The following is a 15,588-nucleotide window of genomic DNA, read 5'->3' as shown; positions in this document are numbered from 1 at the left end:
GCACCACCTCTTCCCACCCCTGGAGCGCGTGTACAAGTGCTTGGAGGTACTAGATTCAATTTGAATCAACTGAAGTGTGTTTAATGCACATGTAGATGCACTCTCCATTGTGAGGTACAACCTAATGTGCATTTCCCAATTTTAACTAAAGAGCATGGCGCACTTTTACACATGCTTTGGGGGCTGAGGGTGGTGCTTTAATTAGAATGACTCTGAGAGCTGCTCTATTTAAAGTGCTGTAGCATCTCGTGTATCAGCATCCAATGTGTTGTAATTAATGTGTCGGAGTAACTTCTGCACTCATGTACAGGCACCCATTGTTTTTAAGTGATGCTTAATGCACGTTGGCCTGTTTTAATGCACGTTACATAGTGTGGTTTTTATGTGATACTATAATGCTTATTAAAATAGGCTATTGCGCATTAAAGCACACATGTAGATGTGCCCAGTGACGCATGGAGTTGAATACCTTTTGGTGTAGGTGGCTTATTTGACTTGGATTGTTTCCAGCTCTTCAAATATAGAAGTATTTCATATGTGCAAGGTCAGACTTTTGGGTATTTTAATAAGTACCTGCTGATGTGCCAGGAAGGACCAAATGATTTCATGTATTGTGTACAAATATGCAGAGAATCTTATGTGGCTTTAAATTGGATGAGCTAGATTTTATTTATGCTCACTTTTTGCTTCTGGTTTTTGAAGCTCAGTGTAAATGTGTAATGCTTTGTCATGTTTTGTGAATGTGAAGAAGCAATACAGTTACAATGGTCTTGGAGTGTCACCTTCTGGCTAATCCTAGAATTGCATGGATTTGATCTACAGAGCATGCACTACTTGTCCATTTCTGGTAAAAATGCCTGGATTCATCACTCATGTGATACCTAGTAAAAGAAAGTAATCATCTAAACAAACTAAGAGAGAGTTTATTGCAGCCCTATACGTGAATGGGAGTTTTTATTGCTTGTGAAAGTGTGTATTGTACTTAAGTAGTGGTTTGCTGTCCAAAACCTGCGGAGTATGTGTGGGTCAGAAGTGCGTGTGGACAAAATCCCAGTAGGATGTTTTAGTGCAGTTGTGGATGGGATTGGTTAGTATCTCTTCATTACAAATGTCCTTTTTGAAGTTAGTTATTGGAAGAACTGCCCTTCTGATCGTTCATTGAACACATCCCATATGATGTCTTTAGTTCTTACCTGGCTTGAGAACCACATAATTCTATCTCACTTTCAGATGAGCTCCTGGGTGGTTGGTGGTTACAATGCGATTGCCAAAGCAGCAGAAACCTAGCATTTTACCTTATGGTTCAGGGAGCAATGACTATGGTAATCAAGTCTTAAACCTATCTTTCAAGCATAATATTTACTGGAACAAGAGCATTTTCAGAGACATTTTAAATCGGTTTATATACCTACCTACTGCTTTTTTCTCTAAGACTTGCTGTTGCTTTGATCTGGGAGGATCAGATTTCTTCAGACTTCCTTGCTAGCTAAGCCTGCCTTCCTTATCACTGTGGCACAGCTTAGTGGCCCTTGTTGCCTCTCTTCTGAGAAGTATTTTAACCATTAGCTGATCTCTAATTCCCTGCCTAGCAAAAGAGCAGTGACGCTGTTTTAGAGCTTGGTTGTACCACTTGTAATTGGATGCTGCTTATCCTAGGAGCCATAGCGTTGCCACGTTTCATCCCATGGTTCCCATTAAATTGGACCAGTATTCAGCAAAGTGTGTGGGTTTGGAGGGGGGTTGGGGGGTTGTTTTTTGTTTTTTTTTGGGGGCGTTGTTTTTTGGTTTTTTTTGGCGGAAGGGTTGTGGGGGGGGTTTAGTGTGGTTTTTTTTTTTTTTCTTCTTCTTCTTCTTCTTATGACCCAGTATAAAAACAACTTCACTTCACTGACCAGGTCTCTTATAGCATCCATAGAATTGATGCATCTCAGTGTTCTTTCATGCCTATTCCTACACTATAGTGGTACTGCATACCAGCCCTGCTTTCTTCTGAGTCCTTACTCCTTATCATTCGTCTTGACCCTATCAGGTCACAACCTCAGATTCTTGTCCTACCATTCTCAGGCCAGCATCTGACTGCTCAAACTAGCTTTTTCATAGCTACAAGCTTCAAATTTAATGGCCATTTGATTTGCATGTTTGATCCTCTGTTGAAGGCCAGTCTTACTCTACTTGATTGATTATCTGCCCTCATCCCATGCTATTGCACTGTGAGTTGAAGCATTGAATTAACTCTTAATCTTTTCTTGATTTAAGTGGAGCCTGCAGCTGTAGCCACCAGTAGAGTTTATCCTCACTGTTCTCTAGAGTTGGCTTTGGCTCAGTTTTGGAGTGCTGTGCCTTACTTTCCCAACAGCATTGCCAAATTTGTCTGGCTGCTGTGTATATCTTAGCAATCCTCATTTCATTGTAGTAGGTCCAAGACGGGATCAGTCTTATTTCCTGTGTTCATAATAATTCATATGGTAGTTTCAGAAAGCATCTATTTTCCTGCTTTGTTTTGTACTTGGAGTTACTCTGTTCTCTTTGCTAAAGTGCATGTCTGCCTAAGTCAGTGTTATGAAATCTTTGTAATGAATAAAATATGCAATTGAAGAACCCTATCCTTTAAATGTTACAACAGTGTCAGACAATTGTTGGCTTTTGTTATTTAAAAGATAGTGGAAAAAATGAAAGAATGCATTTTACCAACTGAAATGGGTTGTGGCTTAGATACAGTGGAAACATTGAGTGGAAACCTGTGTAACTGTGCACTGTCAACAGCTTCATGTGCCAGCCTGATCTAGATTTTACAGATATCTTCAAGGCTTCTTATTGAGTTCTTAATTTTTAGCAGGAAAGAACCTTGCATTATGTCTTGCATGTTATCAGGTGCTAGTGTAAGCTGCTTATGCTGATGCTGTAAAAGCTGGAAAACCTGTTACTTTACATCACACCAAGTATATTTGATTTGCTTTGGGTTCATTCAGTACAACTGCAATGCTTTTTCATAGTTTTCTCCTGATCTTGGTATTCTGCAGAGATTGTTAAGACTTGCATTCATTTTAACATGGAAATCATGCCGCAGGCAAGCAAAGTAACTTGCCTCAAGTTGCGTAACAACTTGATGGCAGTTGGCCTGTGTAAGAAGCCCTATATAAATGGAAGCTAACCTTTCATTTTTAGTAGCTATAACAGGAAGACATGAAATTTTGGCTCTGATTTCACCCATCTAAACTAATTTTGAGACATTGGGTGAGAATAAAATTTTCTGTGAAGCTACCACCAAGAATAGCAGTTTTGTAGATGGAACTTCATGTTAATATCACTTTTGGAAAGGCTGCCAAGGAAGAGGATTTTTGGTGTTGTAAATTATCTTGAGACCTGTAGCTCCTTTTAACACTAACTTTCTCTTTCAGGGTAAATATGATAATAACTTGTGACATCTATATAGAACGCCCACATGATGGTGGTGTGTTCATTGCAGGAAGAGTAGATAATGGTGGAATATATGTTAGACGTACCAAAGGAATATTCTTCTGGGTGTTTGCAGATGGTACATACAGAGTCACTGGTGATCTTGGTAAGTAGCTTGTTATTAACAAAGACACTGGGGGGGAGAGCCATTTAGAAAAAGCAAGAAAACCGTGAATGATGCCGAAGTTCCTAGGAGCAGTACTTGCGGTGTAAATCCGCGATCTTGTAATGATGGTCATTTTCCATTCAAGTGGAGTCTGCAGGCAACTGGCTGGCATGTAGCTTGTTTTGATCATTAGAAACATTAATGTCCAGACTAATTGGCTCCAGGCCCAATTTCCTCTTGACAAAGGTATCCTAAACAAATTCATTCTAATCATTCTTACATCTGTGTAGATAGTGAAGTATTATAAGGATGCCTGTAGAGAACTGCTTTAAAAATAAAAATTGTCATATTAAATGCAATAAATTATACATAATATAAATTATACATACATCCTACATAGGTAGATGTAAGTTTTGCAGTATCTGTTGTTACATCTTCATCAGATATAGTTAGATGATGTGTTCTACTTGCAATTTCATACTAACACACAGGTGCCTTCACCAATACAATGCTTGCTAGACCTGTGAGAGGGAGTATAAAAGTAACATGATGGAATTGGACTGAAAGCAACTTTTAAAGTTTTTCAGAAATAGTGGCAGTGTTTGTTCCTGTCAGTGTATTTCATACTGCTTTTTGCATATAAACTGGCTTTTCAGTAAGTTCTAGAAACTAAAATGCAGTTGCAAGGTACTACAGTATAAATGATATACAAAGGGAACTTAAAATAGTACAGTTCTTCATAGTAGTGAACCTTAAAAAATTACCCCTTCTGTATGGCAGAAGTCGCTTTATATTTGTGGGCGTTTGTATCTTTTTCCCTGTTTCAGATCCAGCTAGAGTTTAAAGTAGAAATGTAGGGAGCGTTCCTTTGTCCTAACCTCATGCAGCATTGTGCAAGATCCAGCAGCTACCTTTACTTTACTTTAATAGGAACCTAAACAGTACTTGCTGCTGAAATTTTATTCCAGAAGTGACTGCATTCCTGATTTTGTTAACAGTTCACAGCAACACTATCCAACCACTGTGATACAATATTGAGAAAAGGATTCATCCAGATGATGAAGCCAAGGGGGTTTTGGTTGGCATGACTTTTTTTAAACTGGAATTTGGCAGTTATATTTAATACCCTTGTACTATGGGAAAATATTTGCTATTTTCAGTTGATCAGTAATAGTCAGGTCAACAGTTTTCCATCTTGTCTAGAAGATGTTTCCAGGTGAAAACTAAAGCTTAACACCAAACCCAATGGTTCAGTTAAAATTCACAGGAAGGAGTGCTATGTATTTGTATCATTTACCCTTTGAGCACTTGGACAGGAGTCTCAGGAGACAACCAAGTACTTGCATGTAAACCCATCGAGAAGCATATCTTTGTGATCTAGATAAATATCAAACTGACATTTTTAAAGAACTTTATTTGAACACTCTCTTCCTTTTTTAGCATATGATTAGTAAGTAGACACTTACATTTTGACAGCAGTGGAATTGATAGCAACTTCTACTGCCAACCTACTTTGATTGGTAATATTGATGTATCCTAATCTCAGGTTGTGTCCCTTGAGACAAGTGAAACCTTCCCAGGTTAGGCTAGCCAAGCATGATTGTTTGGATGTTTTAAACTTATGGTAATCTATTAAGGCCTTGTTTCGTTTTTTTTTCTTTTCCCATACCTCATTGCTCCAGTTGAAGTCCAATAGAAATTGCAGATTCTCAACATCTCTCAAAAACACACATTAAACTCAAGCCTTTTGTACAATGTACCTATGCATTTTCATCCCAGCTACTGTAACACTGTACGTTTATTGCAGCTAGAAAAGTAGTTCTGATGAAGGGGCTCGCTGGTGTCCGAGACAGAACTTGGCACACACTCACTCTGGCTCTCAAGGTAAGGATGAAGGAGTTGCTTACAACTCTATTTGCATCAATCAGACTGGCGGTTCAGTAACGGCAATCAAAACACACACGACAATACTAGTATTTTACATGTACAAACTATGAGTCTCCACAATTACCCTAGTGAAGGAGATGTTGAACTAGTTTTGTAGGTGGCTGTGCTGAGTCAGAGTGGTATGGCCAGTACCAGACAAGGGAGTTGTTGTATATTGGGTTTGAACTATGCAGTCTAACTCCCTGAAGGGAGCACTCTTCTCTAGACTGTATTGCATGACATTCCTGGGTGTTGGAGTAATTCTGTATTGTTTTCCATATCATCAACTGATCTGCCATCACCTATATCACAGGCCTTAACATTTCTCCCAGTTGTTCTGAGTTGACTAAGGATCTGAACACACTTACTCCAGTACAGTTTTCATCTTTTTGTATGCCACTAAAATATACCAGGACTGAAATGAACAGACAAATTGTGTATTTCATTGTGACAGCTTGTTACAGCATCTTGGCGCTGGTGGTATGAATAATAGCCTTTTTCTGCATTAAATAAAAATTTACCCTGAAGCATGCATTAAACTCGACCATTATGCTACACGTAACTTGGGTAATAGGATTGAAGTGGTGGTGTAGCCACAGTAGTGCAAGAATATGTAGGAAGCACTTTTTTTTTTTTTTAAGGCAATATCTTTTTATTGGACCAACTGTATAATTGGGAGACCTGAAGTAGAGCACTCTGTTCCTGAAAGTTTGCCGTCATCTCTCCCAACTATGCACTTGATTCAATAAAAAAAAATAAAAAAAAAAATCGCTGAAAAATCCCCAAGTTCCCATGGAACTCCTTGATTCTGTCAGGAGTAATACTACATAAGATTGGGTGAAATTACATCAGCATGTGCATTCACATCTTATCTGCTCCTTCTTTATTCCAGTATAAAGATCACCCTAGCTAAAATACCATGCGTTTGGGCTCTAAAATACTTTTCAGGAAAGCAGATATTCGGCCTTGAGCTGAAGGCTCCAAAAGATGGACAACCCACCATTTTCCTGGGTATCTTAATCCAGTGGTTAAAGCCCTTTTACCTTTTTAAATTCTACTCTAGAAATTACTCTAAGCTTTAGCTTCCAGCCTTTAGGTTCTTTATTTTTCCTGCTAGGCTGAAGAACTCTTTAGCATCTGATAAATTTCCCTGTGAATGTACTTAAATAATGTGACAAGTCACTCCTTTTGGGTCTGCTAAAGCTTGACCTCTTAAATCCCTCATGGCAAAGTATTTTCTCCAGAGTTTGAGGTATTGTTACAGCCTGCATGGCCTTTGCATCCTTTCCAGATTTTCAGTTACTTTTTTAAATATAGACATGAAAACCAGATTCAGTTAGTAGCATAACAAAGGATAGGGGAGACCAGGGCACTGGTCCCATGCACCAACCCTGATGTTGGAGGTACAAAAATAGCAACAGCTGCTCTGGCTGTCACCACTGCCATTAGCACAGCCACTGATGGCACCCTATGTGCTGCACTGTACCAAGTGCTTAAGCATCCAGTTTCATCTCTGGATTTGGTATTCAAATACTAGTCTCATTGATGCTATAGGCAGCTGAAGGGAGCCTTTCTGGTCCCCTGTTATATGTCTGCTTGTAGCATCAAGCAGGGAACCTGCCTCTCTACCCATAACTGTTTCTAAATTATCCTTCATTGTGGGAAGCTAGCCATTTTGAAGCACTCAGTAGATATTACTGAATGGGATGCACTGTTCCTGAATAAAGGGGTCATTCAGCCAAGCACAGAAGGAAATCAGTTTGACTAGAATTCACTACTCATTTTTTAATAACAAACTAAAGATTTGGTGGCACTTTTCCTTATCTTGCTGAATCATCAGCATTTCTTTAGACTGATGCAGTCAGTTGTGTGGTTTTGATTCATCTTCCCAGTTAATTGCTATCAGCTTTTCTCTGTAACCTGTAGCAGCAGGATTTTTGTCCTCAGACTTTTGTCATTATACCTGGCCTATCTCTGGGAAGGAATCTCTTTAGGTAAGCAATGCTGGAAATGAAGCCAGTCCTCCTTAAACTTGTTATAGTTGTCCATATGTCAGCATGGTTTACTCGTAATGGAGTAGACATGTTTCACTTTGTGGGTGTCAAAATCGTAGCTTATCTTCAGTCTTTAGAGTTAGAGAGAAAGGGATGATCCTGTGGGTAAGGGAGTGATTTTTGAGTTCAGTTTTTGCTAAGCTACACTTAAATCTCATACAAAGTGTTGTTACAAAACCACAGGCAGGTCTTACCCATGGTTGTATTGGCCCTTTTGGTTAGCAAATATGAATGTCAATTCTTGAGGTACTTGGTGTGAATTTTCTTACTATTGTCTAGTGGGAAAATGGTATCAGATAATACTGATTTTTACATGACAGAGAACTTGGTATTAATGGCACCATCCTATTCCAAAGCTCATGAAGTTTGAATTAAAATGGTATCCACTCTTGTTGTTTTTTCTATTTCAATCTGTAGAGCCAACATAGTGCTGGTGAAGTAAGGTGGATTTTTATTCCTCTGTGTCGCCAGTGGGAATTGTTTGCAGTTGGTTCTGTCTATGGACTTTCACTGAAGGCAAAGGTTTGCTTATGGGAGGCTGGCCGGCAGGCTTTTGCCCAGCACAGTGCACTCTTCTAATGACTTTAGAGGATGTTTCAGGTTAACTTGGAGCAAAGATACACCTCTAACTTAGTCTGTCAAGCATTGGAATGATCCAGTAGGCCATGATGTTCTGCTAGCTGCCAAACTAGGATCACAATGTTTGCCTGATACTATGGGTAGGCTAATTGGCACTTCCAGGAGGGCTGAATGGTAGGTGTGGACATGTACAGTCAATCTAAAATCCAAGGATAAGGCTGCAAATTAGGAGCAGTATGCAAGACGTGAACATGTGATTTGGAGCTAACTAAGCAGATAAACATGGAAGCATATGGTGAAGCATTTCAAGTTGTTTGCAGTGGAAGACATGATGCTTCACACTTCCAGAGTGCTTTGGAAAAACGGTCTGACTCCCCTAATGTCTTTTCTAAAGTGATATTTGGGCTTGTGTATTTAAATTGACTTGCAAAACAACTTCTTTAACCCCCTCTCACTACTTTTTTTTTGACAGGGGTCTTCTGCTTCAGGGTGGCTGAATGGCTATCCTCTCTGGGAGAATGTCCCTGCATTTAAACCAAGTAACGGATGGGCAGCTATTGGCACACGCTCCTTTGAGTTTGCGCAGTTTGATAACTTCCACGTTGAAGCTAGTTGATGTTTCTGGTCCACTTAGAAGCTTGTTTTCCTATTACTACTTTTTGGAGCCAATTCAGATTGAAGGCAATTTTTTAAATTATCATTTAAAATGCTGTTTTGAGGTTTATCTTTTGGCAGGGAATCTGAATTTTGTCCTGTTTTCTAGGAATATGCCTGCGTAGGAGTAAGCATGTCAGTAAATTAATCACAAAGGTTCTCTGATTTTTGGCTTGGACTATCCAATAGTAAATTTTGGTTTAAGATAGAGATGAGATCCGATCATGGGTGCAAATCTTTTTGAATATTGACATCTGAATTTCCCAGCTTACTCAAGCTTTTTTAACAAGTTAAAATGCAGTACATAGAAGTCTTTTTAGAGCTTCAGTTTTAAAATATTGATATGGTTATGGCACCAACTCCCTTCACCCTCCAGATGAGAATCAAATACTAGAATAATAAAATAAAATGAATCTTTGTCAAATGACAGGGTTGTTTCCATTTTCCCTTTCAGCAAAGTACTTGGTTGTATTATAATATAAAGACACTTGTATGTGTCCCCCAAAGGTAGTCTGAGGCTGAGGAAGACATGACTCAAGTGCATTAGAAGTAATTTTCACAGCTGTAGATGAGACAATAAAGGCTAGAAGTGAAAAAGTCTAAAGACATCACCTTTAGCAGAATGAAAAACACTGAACAGGCCCTTTAGGAAGTGCCTTATTTTTAAACTACCTCTTCCACTTACTTTCAACTCGCTACATTTTCATTAGTAGAACTGTCAGTCTACTGTAGATGGCTGGAACCTTTCCTTTGAATCTTTGTTTTGCTTCTTAAATTACTTTTCCCTTACACCCACCTGGAAAAGCAGATTTCTTGATGTGTGCCAGGTGCCCAGATAATATAGGGAAGATCTCATATATAAATACAGATGAGGAATTCTCTCAAGTATTTGACTTTGGAAAATGTTGGTCTACTGGGTGATAGGGAAAACTCCCCCTATCATACTGCCAAAGCAGTGTGAAATGAAGAGGTCTCATTTCAGAGGGAGATGATATGGCTCTGGATATTGATAAATGTAACACCTTTTTTTTTTTTTTTTTTTTCCTTTTCATAGAGTAGGACTCTGAAGTAGGTCACCTGAAACAGCTGCCTGTGGTCCTAAAAGGGTTTTCAAGCATCTTTCACACATAACGTGGGGCTCTAAAGACTGGACTTAATTTTTACTTTGTTTTACTTGCATGCATTGCTGGTGTTTTTGTATTAGCATTGTGCCCATGAGCCTCAGTCATGCATCAGGACTCCATTGTACTAGGCACTGCAAGCTTAGAACAAAGTGAGCTTCTGGGCTGGAAAGCTTACAAAATCAGGTCTGAGATGGCAGATGGATGAAAACAGACCAGGGACAAGGAAACAATGGGACAATGCTTATTTGCATATTTAGCAGTTGTATTGGCACAATAACAAGTAAACTTAAGTTCCATGAGAGATTTGAAGGAAGTTTTTCTTGAGGGAACAGACCTTAATTATGCTTTAATATTTCTACTTTCCAAGTTACTACATCAGCTGTGGAGTTTATCCTTTTCAGGGTAGACCAAATCCTGAAGTATAGAGTGAGATGCTCATATTTTGCTACTCCAGGCTGTGTTGTTTCTGGCATTTTATTTCTATTTGTTGTTCTACTGCAGTCAGTTGATTGGAAGGGACTTCAGGTGTCATCTAGTCCAAACCCTACACAATTCCTAAACCATCCCAGGCATACCTCTTTGTCATCTTAATACCATGGGGAAATGGACATTTGTCTTGTTATGCTATGAAGGACTGACATTTCATATTTCACTTCTGTTCTAACTGACAAACTCCTGAGTTGTTAAGGTGCTGAAACCTGTGCAAGCTCACTTTCACTAGGACCATCTCTTGTCTTGAGAGGCAGACCTAAACACAGAGGGCATTTCTGATCTACTCTTTGCTAAAAGATGCATTCTGCTAAACAGTTGATTGTTCAGTCCCTGAGTGGTCATTTAAAGCGGGCCACTTTTCAGGTTCATATTTTGCAGTTTGAAGGTGGCAAGTATTTTGGCAATTGCTTTTGGAGAAAGATCTCATGATTCATCACTAGAGCTAGAGTGGTTATACTGACACTTCTGGTTGCTAGGTGTATGTAAAGCATTGCTTATAAAGAGTCTCATACATTCAAGTAACTTTTAAACAATAAGCTAGGACATTAACCTTAAAAAAAGGTAAAACAGTGTCTCTAGTTGTAATCGCACTCCTTATTTTAAATGGGTGAAAAATATTAAGTTGAAACTAAGATGTAAATAATAACTGTCCTATTCCAGACAGACTTAAATGGGAGCTCAAATTTTTCAGCTCTGAAAAATTGGATTGCTTATGCCTAAATGTATTTTTAAAAACTTAAATTGAAAAATGTTCAAGCCAAACTTAAAAGGGAACTAGAAGTCTTTTTCCTGACAGGAGATTTGTGACAGATTTCTTGGCATCTCTGGCTAAAGGCTCAGTTTGTGAAGATGAGGGACCATCAATAATGTAACTGTTCCAAAGAAAGTAGATCAATTTTGGAGTCCCCCCCCCCTTTTTTTTTTTTTTTTTTTGCACTAGTTTATGACCAGTTGTACTGTCTTTTTGTTGTGTGCTAAATGTATCATACATTATAACTGGGAATATTGTTTTTTATAGTGTTTATTTATAAAATGAAAAATTAGGGAATTCAAATGTTTGATTTTCATGAAAACTGTTTTAGTGAATTAATGTTGCATACTCATCTTGCACATCTTTGCCCTTCAGTGGACTGCAATACACTTGGCAATAGCAGATAAGCTGTCAAATGTTGCAGTGAGGGGCAGATTTATGTGTTTGATTATGAATACTAATCCATTCCAAATGAGCAAATAAAGCACTTTAAAAATCTTTATCTGTGCAGAGTGAGTCTGTAAGTAGGTTTTGGTATCCTTCAGTGAGAAGGTTGATAATATTTTATATGTGATTTCCAATAAAGATGCTTGTCATCAAGTTAACTGGCCTGGAATATTCTGCTTCTTACACTTTTTTCTAATGACTTAACAGTCCTCATTAACAAATATCTCCAGAAGATACTTACGGGTTAGTGCTTGTATTATTGATGTGGTATTCTATAAGCAAAGTGCCATTACTCAATGACAGTGAGGATACGCTTAAGTAGTGCATTGATGTCTTTCTAGCTCCTTGCCAATCAATATTAAAAGTCCTTGGATTTCATAGGGTTAACCATGATTTACTCACAGCTTTCACATTTTGATTCAAGGGAGGGTAAAAATATCAAACTATAGCTTTTAAAGAAGAAGAACAATTCCTTGAAAGGCTTGACAACCCTTTTTCCAGGATATCAAGTCAGTAGTTTGCATTATATTCCAAATAAAGCACATTTAAGATGGCTGGATATTCTCGGCCTTCTTGACAAAGTTACTATTGGAGGTGCAGCTGAACACTGTCATAACAAACATCTTCATTAATACAAACTCTGGATTGAAAATCGGTTAGTGTACCATTCCCAGTGACCGGCACTGGGTTGATGGACTACAGGACCTGTATGAACTGGGGTGGGTGCACTCACTATGCATCAGAATCATGGAAAATTAGGGTTGGAAGGGACCTCAGGAGGTCATCTACTCAAACCCCCTGCTAGGTCATCCCAGCCAAGTTATCTCCCCAGTTTTTGAAATCCTCTAAGGATGGACACTCCACAACCTCTCTGGGTAGCCTGTATCACATTTGGGATTTTCAAGTGGTCTAAGGCAGGTCAGTAGCCTACAGCTTATGGGCAAAATTTGGCACATGAAGAGATTTTTAACTGCCCTGTGAAGTATGTTCTGTCATTATAGCTCACTAGTTAGTTTTAGGTGGTGAGACTGTGCCACCTGGTGGTAAAACATCTTAACTGCTGCCTCTGGCCCACCCTAGGAGTGAACTGTACCATTTGGCTGCTGTTAGTGAAAGGCTGCTGACTCCTGGTCTGGGTCTGCCTAGAATGCTGGTGTCGCATCTTAGATGCTTTCATGCTACCATTATATTCAGATGTTTAACTATCAAGATCAGTGGTTAGCAACCATTTTAGCTTGCAGGTTGGAGTGACCAAGCTTGAGTTGGGAGTGGGGAGGGCAGGGGATGCTAGGCCCAGCTGAGTCCTCTGCTTTTCCCCATGGTGGCATGGGGAATGCTCCCACTGCAGGTGCTCTTCTCTGTGGCAGCACGGGAAAGTAACTGACTGCTGCTGAAGTCACAGTTCGACAGAGTGTGATAATGATTGGGGCACAAACACTAAAGTTCTTTGTAGAATAGATTGTGCCCACACTGAGACAAAATGGCAATTTTAAATTCCTGGACTTACCAGAAGTAGAACATGACCGATGCTTAGCTAGTATCCTGACAGTCAGTGTTATAGGTTCATTCTGGAGGCAATCTGTATCTGCAGTCTGAAAACTTCCATTGTCCTGCTTTCCTTCCTTCCCCTCCCACCCCAGCATACTCCTTCCATTTCTCATTGGGCTTCATAATAAGTATGTTTAAGTGTCCTGACAAAGGTCCTATTCTGTAGAATCAATCTTTTTAAAAGAAGGCCAAGAATAATCCTATAGAACAAATGTATAGCATTTAATGCCTTCAAGTGCTAGTCATGTGCCTAGCTGTGCTAAGTGCTGTGCAAACACAGGACTAAAACAAGTCTTTACCTCGAACAGCTTACTGGCTTGAGAGATGCTGGTTTATCCCTTGCTTGAAGATAAGCAAGAGATCATCAATGGATGTAGGGTCCAAACATCAAATTCTTTAAGAGGAGTAAAATAACCTTGCAGCTATCACATGACAGCACAAGTCATTCACCACTGTATACCTGAAGTAGGGCTAAAATCCATGAAGAAACTTAAGTCAGTAGCAAAAATAATGTACACGTGATTGGCCTGTGTGTGTTTTTCATATGCTTGTTTTCCTTCATCATCCTTTCTGTTATTGGTGTGGAGTGTACAGCTCAGATATGCAGCTTTCCCTGTGGGGTGGGAGGTTGTCTACTTGCTGCTTTTGTTTTATTTTATGTTATGCGCATGGGTCTCAGCACCTCAGGAATGCTACAGGTTGAGCAGTGCCTCTGGCAAATCTGGATTACAACTCAGGCCTGTGCATTCTCCATTGTTCTGCAGCTATAAACTAGCCCACCTAGAAATGCTTAATTAATATGTCTCTGTCCTGAAAATAATCTTTCAGTTTCTGAAAGTGTCTTCTGCGCTAGGACATGGCAGGCTTAGAGGGAGAAGGCAAACTCATTTTCTTGTCCTTCCAAGAGTGACGTAGTTTAAAAGTATATCGCCAGTTGTGAGAGCTTTGAATGAAAAGCTCTATGGCAGATGCAGCCTGATTATATAGTGTTGTTATACGAGGCAGGTTGAAAGGAGCATGCCGCAGTGACAAACAGCAAATCCTATTAAGGATGTCCATGTTCTTCTCTAATGTGATTGCTCTTGTAGTGGGAGCAATAAACAGTGGTGTTCACAGAGCTCTAAAACAGCAAGAGATCAGTCAGGTTTTGTGCTGAGTTGAGGTGCACACTAATGTCGGAGTATAGGAGATCTATAAAGCTGCACTGGGACAAACAATGTCTCTGCTCAAGCTGCCTATTTCCTATTCACTCTGATGTTGCTTGTTAATGGTTCAGCTTGAATTTCCTCTCATCTCTCTGCTGATGCTTTTATTCTAAAATGCACTTTGTTAGCAGTGTATGAAATTCACTCACCTTAGCAGGGCAAAACCTGTAGTAGAAGATAGAGATGGGGAAAGGCCTAATGCATCATCCCGTTCATTTCTCTTCCAGGGCAAAATTATTCTCTGAATTTCAGGTTCCAGCCTCAGGCCCCATCTAGCTTTTTAAAAATATACCAGGCTGGGAGAGGGGTGCTTTCAGTCTCTATCATGACAGATTATTCCACATCTTAAAATCTCACAGCTGAAAAGGCTTTGCTGATGTTCTGACCACATTTCTGTTACTTTTACCCTATTACTAAACCTGGGTGAAATTCTCCAAATACTTTCAAAATTCTTCAAGTAGTTTGTTCACCAAAAATATATTTTGTGCCAAGCAAGAAAAAATATCCTCTGAAGAAAAGGGTAAAGATGCTCTACAAACATGTTCCCTTTGCAGGTCTGCCTTGCCCCACAGGCAGGGTGGGGGATGTGTGCTGCATGAGGCTCCTGTTCCGCATGGTCTGGTATAAGTGTCGCATGCAGCACTCACCCTGGCTAATCTGGGACGTGTGCTGTGCACAGTTATGTGCTGCACAGCATCCTCTCACGTGGGTCTGGGACCCATGCTACATGCACCATGGGTCCTTGACTGGCGCTGCATGCAGTGCAGGTCCTGGATCAGCTGGAGCGGGTGTTACATGCGGTATGTGTCCCAGAGAGGCTGGAGTGGATGCCACATGTGGTTGATCTGGCATGTGAGGGAGTGGGCTGGGAAAGGGGGAGGGGGACTCTCACCTCATGCACAAGGAAACTGTTGCATTTAGTTTCCACTTCCCATGGGATTGACTAGACAAACTGGTGTTTAACAGGTGTTTCATTCAGGAGTGAACTTCCCTGCAAAGCTTCCAGTGGCTATGGGATAGGAGGAAGCATATAACTGAAGAACAGTTTGTGTGGGATTAATTCCTGTCCCCTAACCCCCCGCCCCAACTTTCAAAATAGTATACATTTTAAATTTATCCATACCTCCCCTCCCCCACAATACCTTCCCCCCCCCCCCCCCCCCTTTTCTTTTCCATTAAAATGAACTGCTGGATTTTGAAGCACACTTCTCAGAAAAATCAGGAGATAGAGGTGTTAATAGTTTTC

The 15,588-nt window shown here is 39.9% G+C and overlaps 1 protein-coding gene across 3 annotated transcripts in view; it reads left to right on the top strand.

Moving 5' to 3' along the window:
- Positions 1-15,588, top strand: part of GALC (galactosylceramidase) — a 71,306-nt gene that overhangs the window by 45,720 nt on the left and 9,998 nt on the right. For 2 of the 3 annotated variants that reach the window (XM_014596399.3, XM_019481690.2), the window contains exons 15-17: positions 3,399-3,562; positions 5,370-5,446; positions 8,594-11,642. In XM_014596399.3, the coding sequence (XP_014451885.2) occupies positions 3,399-3,562; positions 5,370-5,446; positions 8,594-8,737 (385 nt within the window). In that variant the 3' untranslated portion in view covers positions 8,738-11,642. Of the gene's footprint in view, positions 1-3,398; positions 3,563-5,369; positions 5,447-8,593; positions 11,643-15,588 lie in introns of those variants that run through there. The other variant, XR_002088470.2, reaches the window with a different exon arrangement.

This window comes from Alligator mississippiensis, chromosome 2 (assembly GCF_030867095.1).
Source record: "Alligator mississippiensis isolate rAllMis1 chromosome 2, rAllMis1, whole genome shotgun sequence".
NCBI classification, from domain to species: domain Eukaryota; kingdom Metazoa; phylum Chordata; order Crocodylia; family Alligatoridae; genus Alligator; species Alligator mississippiensis.
This window is presented reverse-complemented; position numbering and strand designations above follow the sequence as displayed.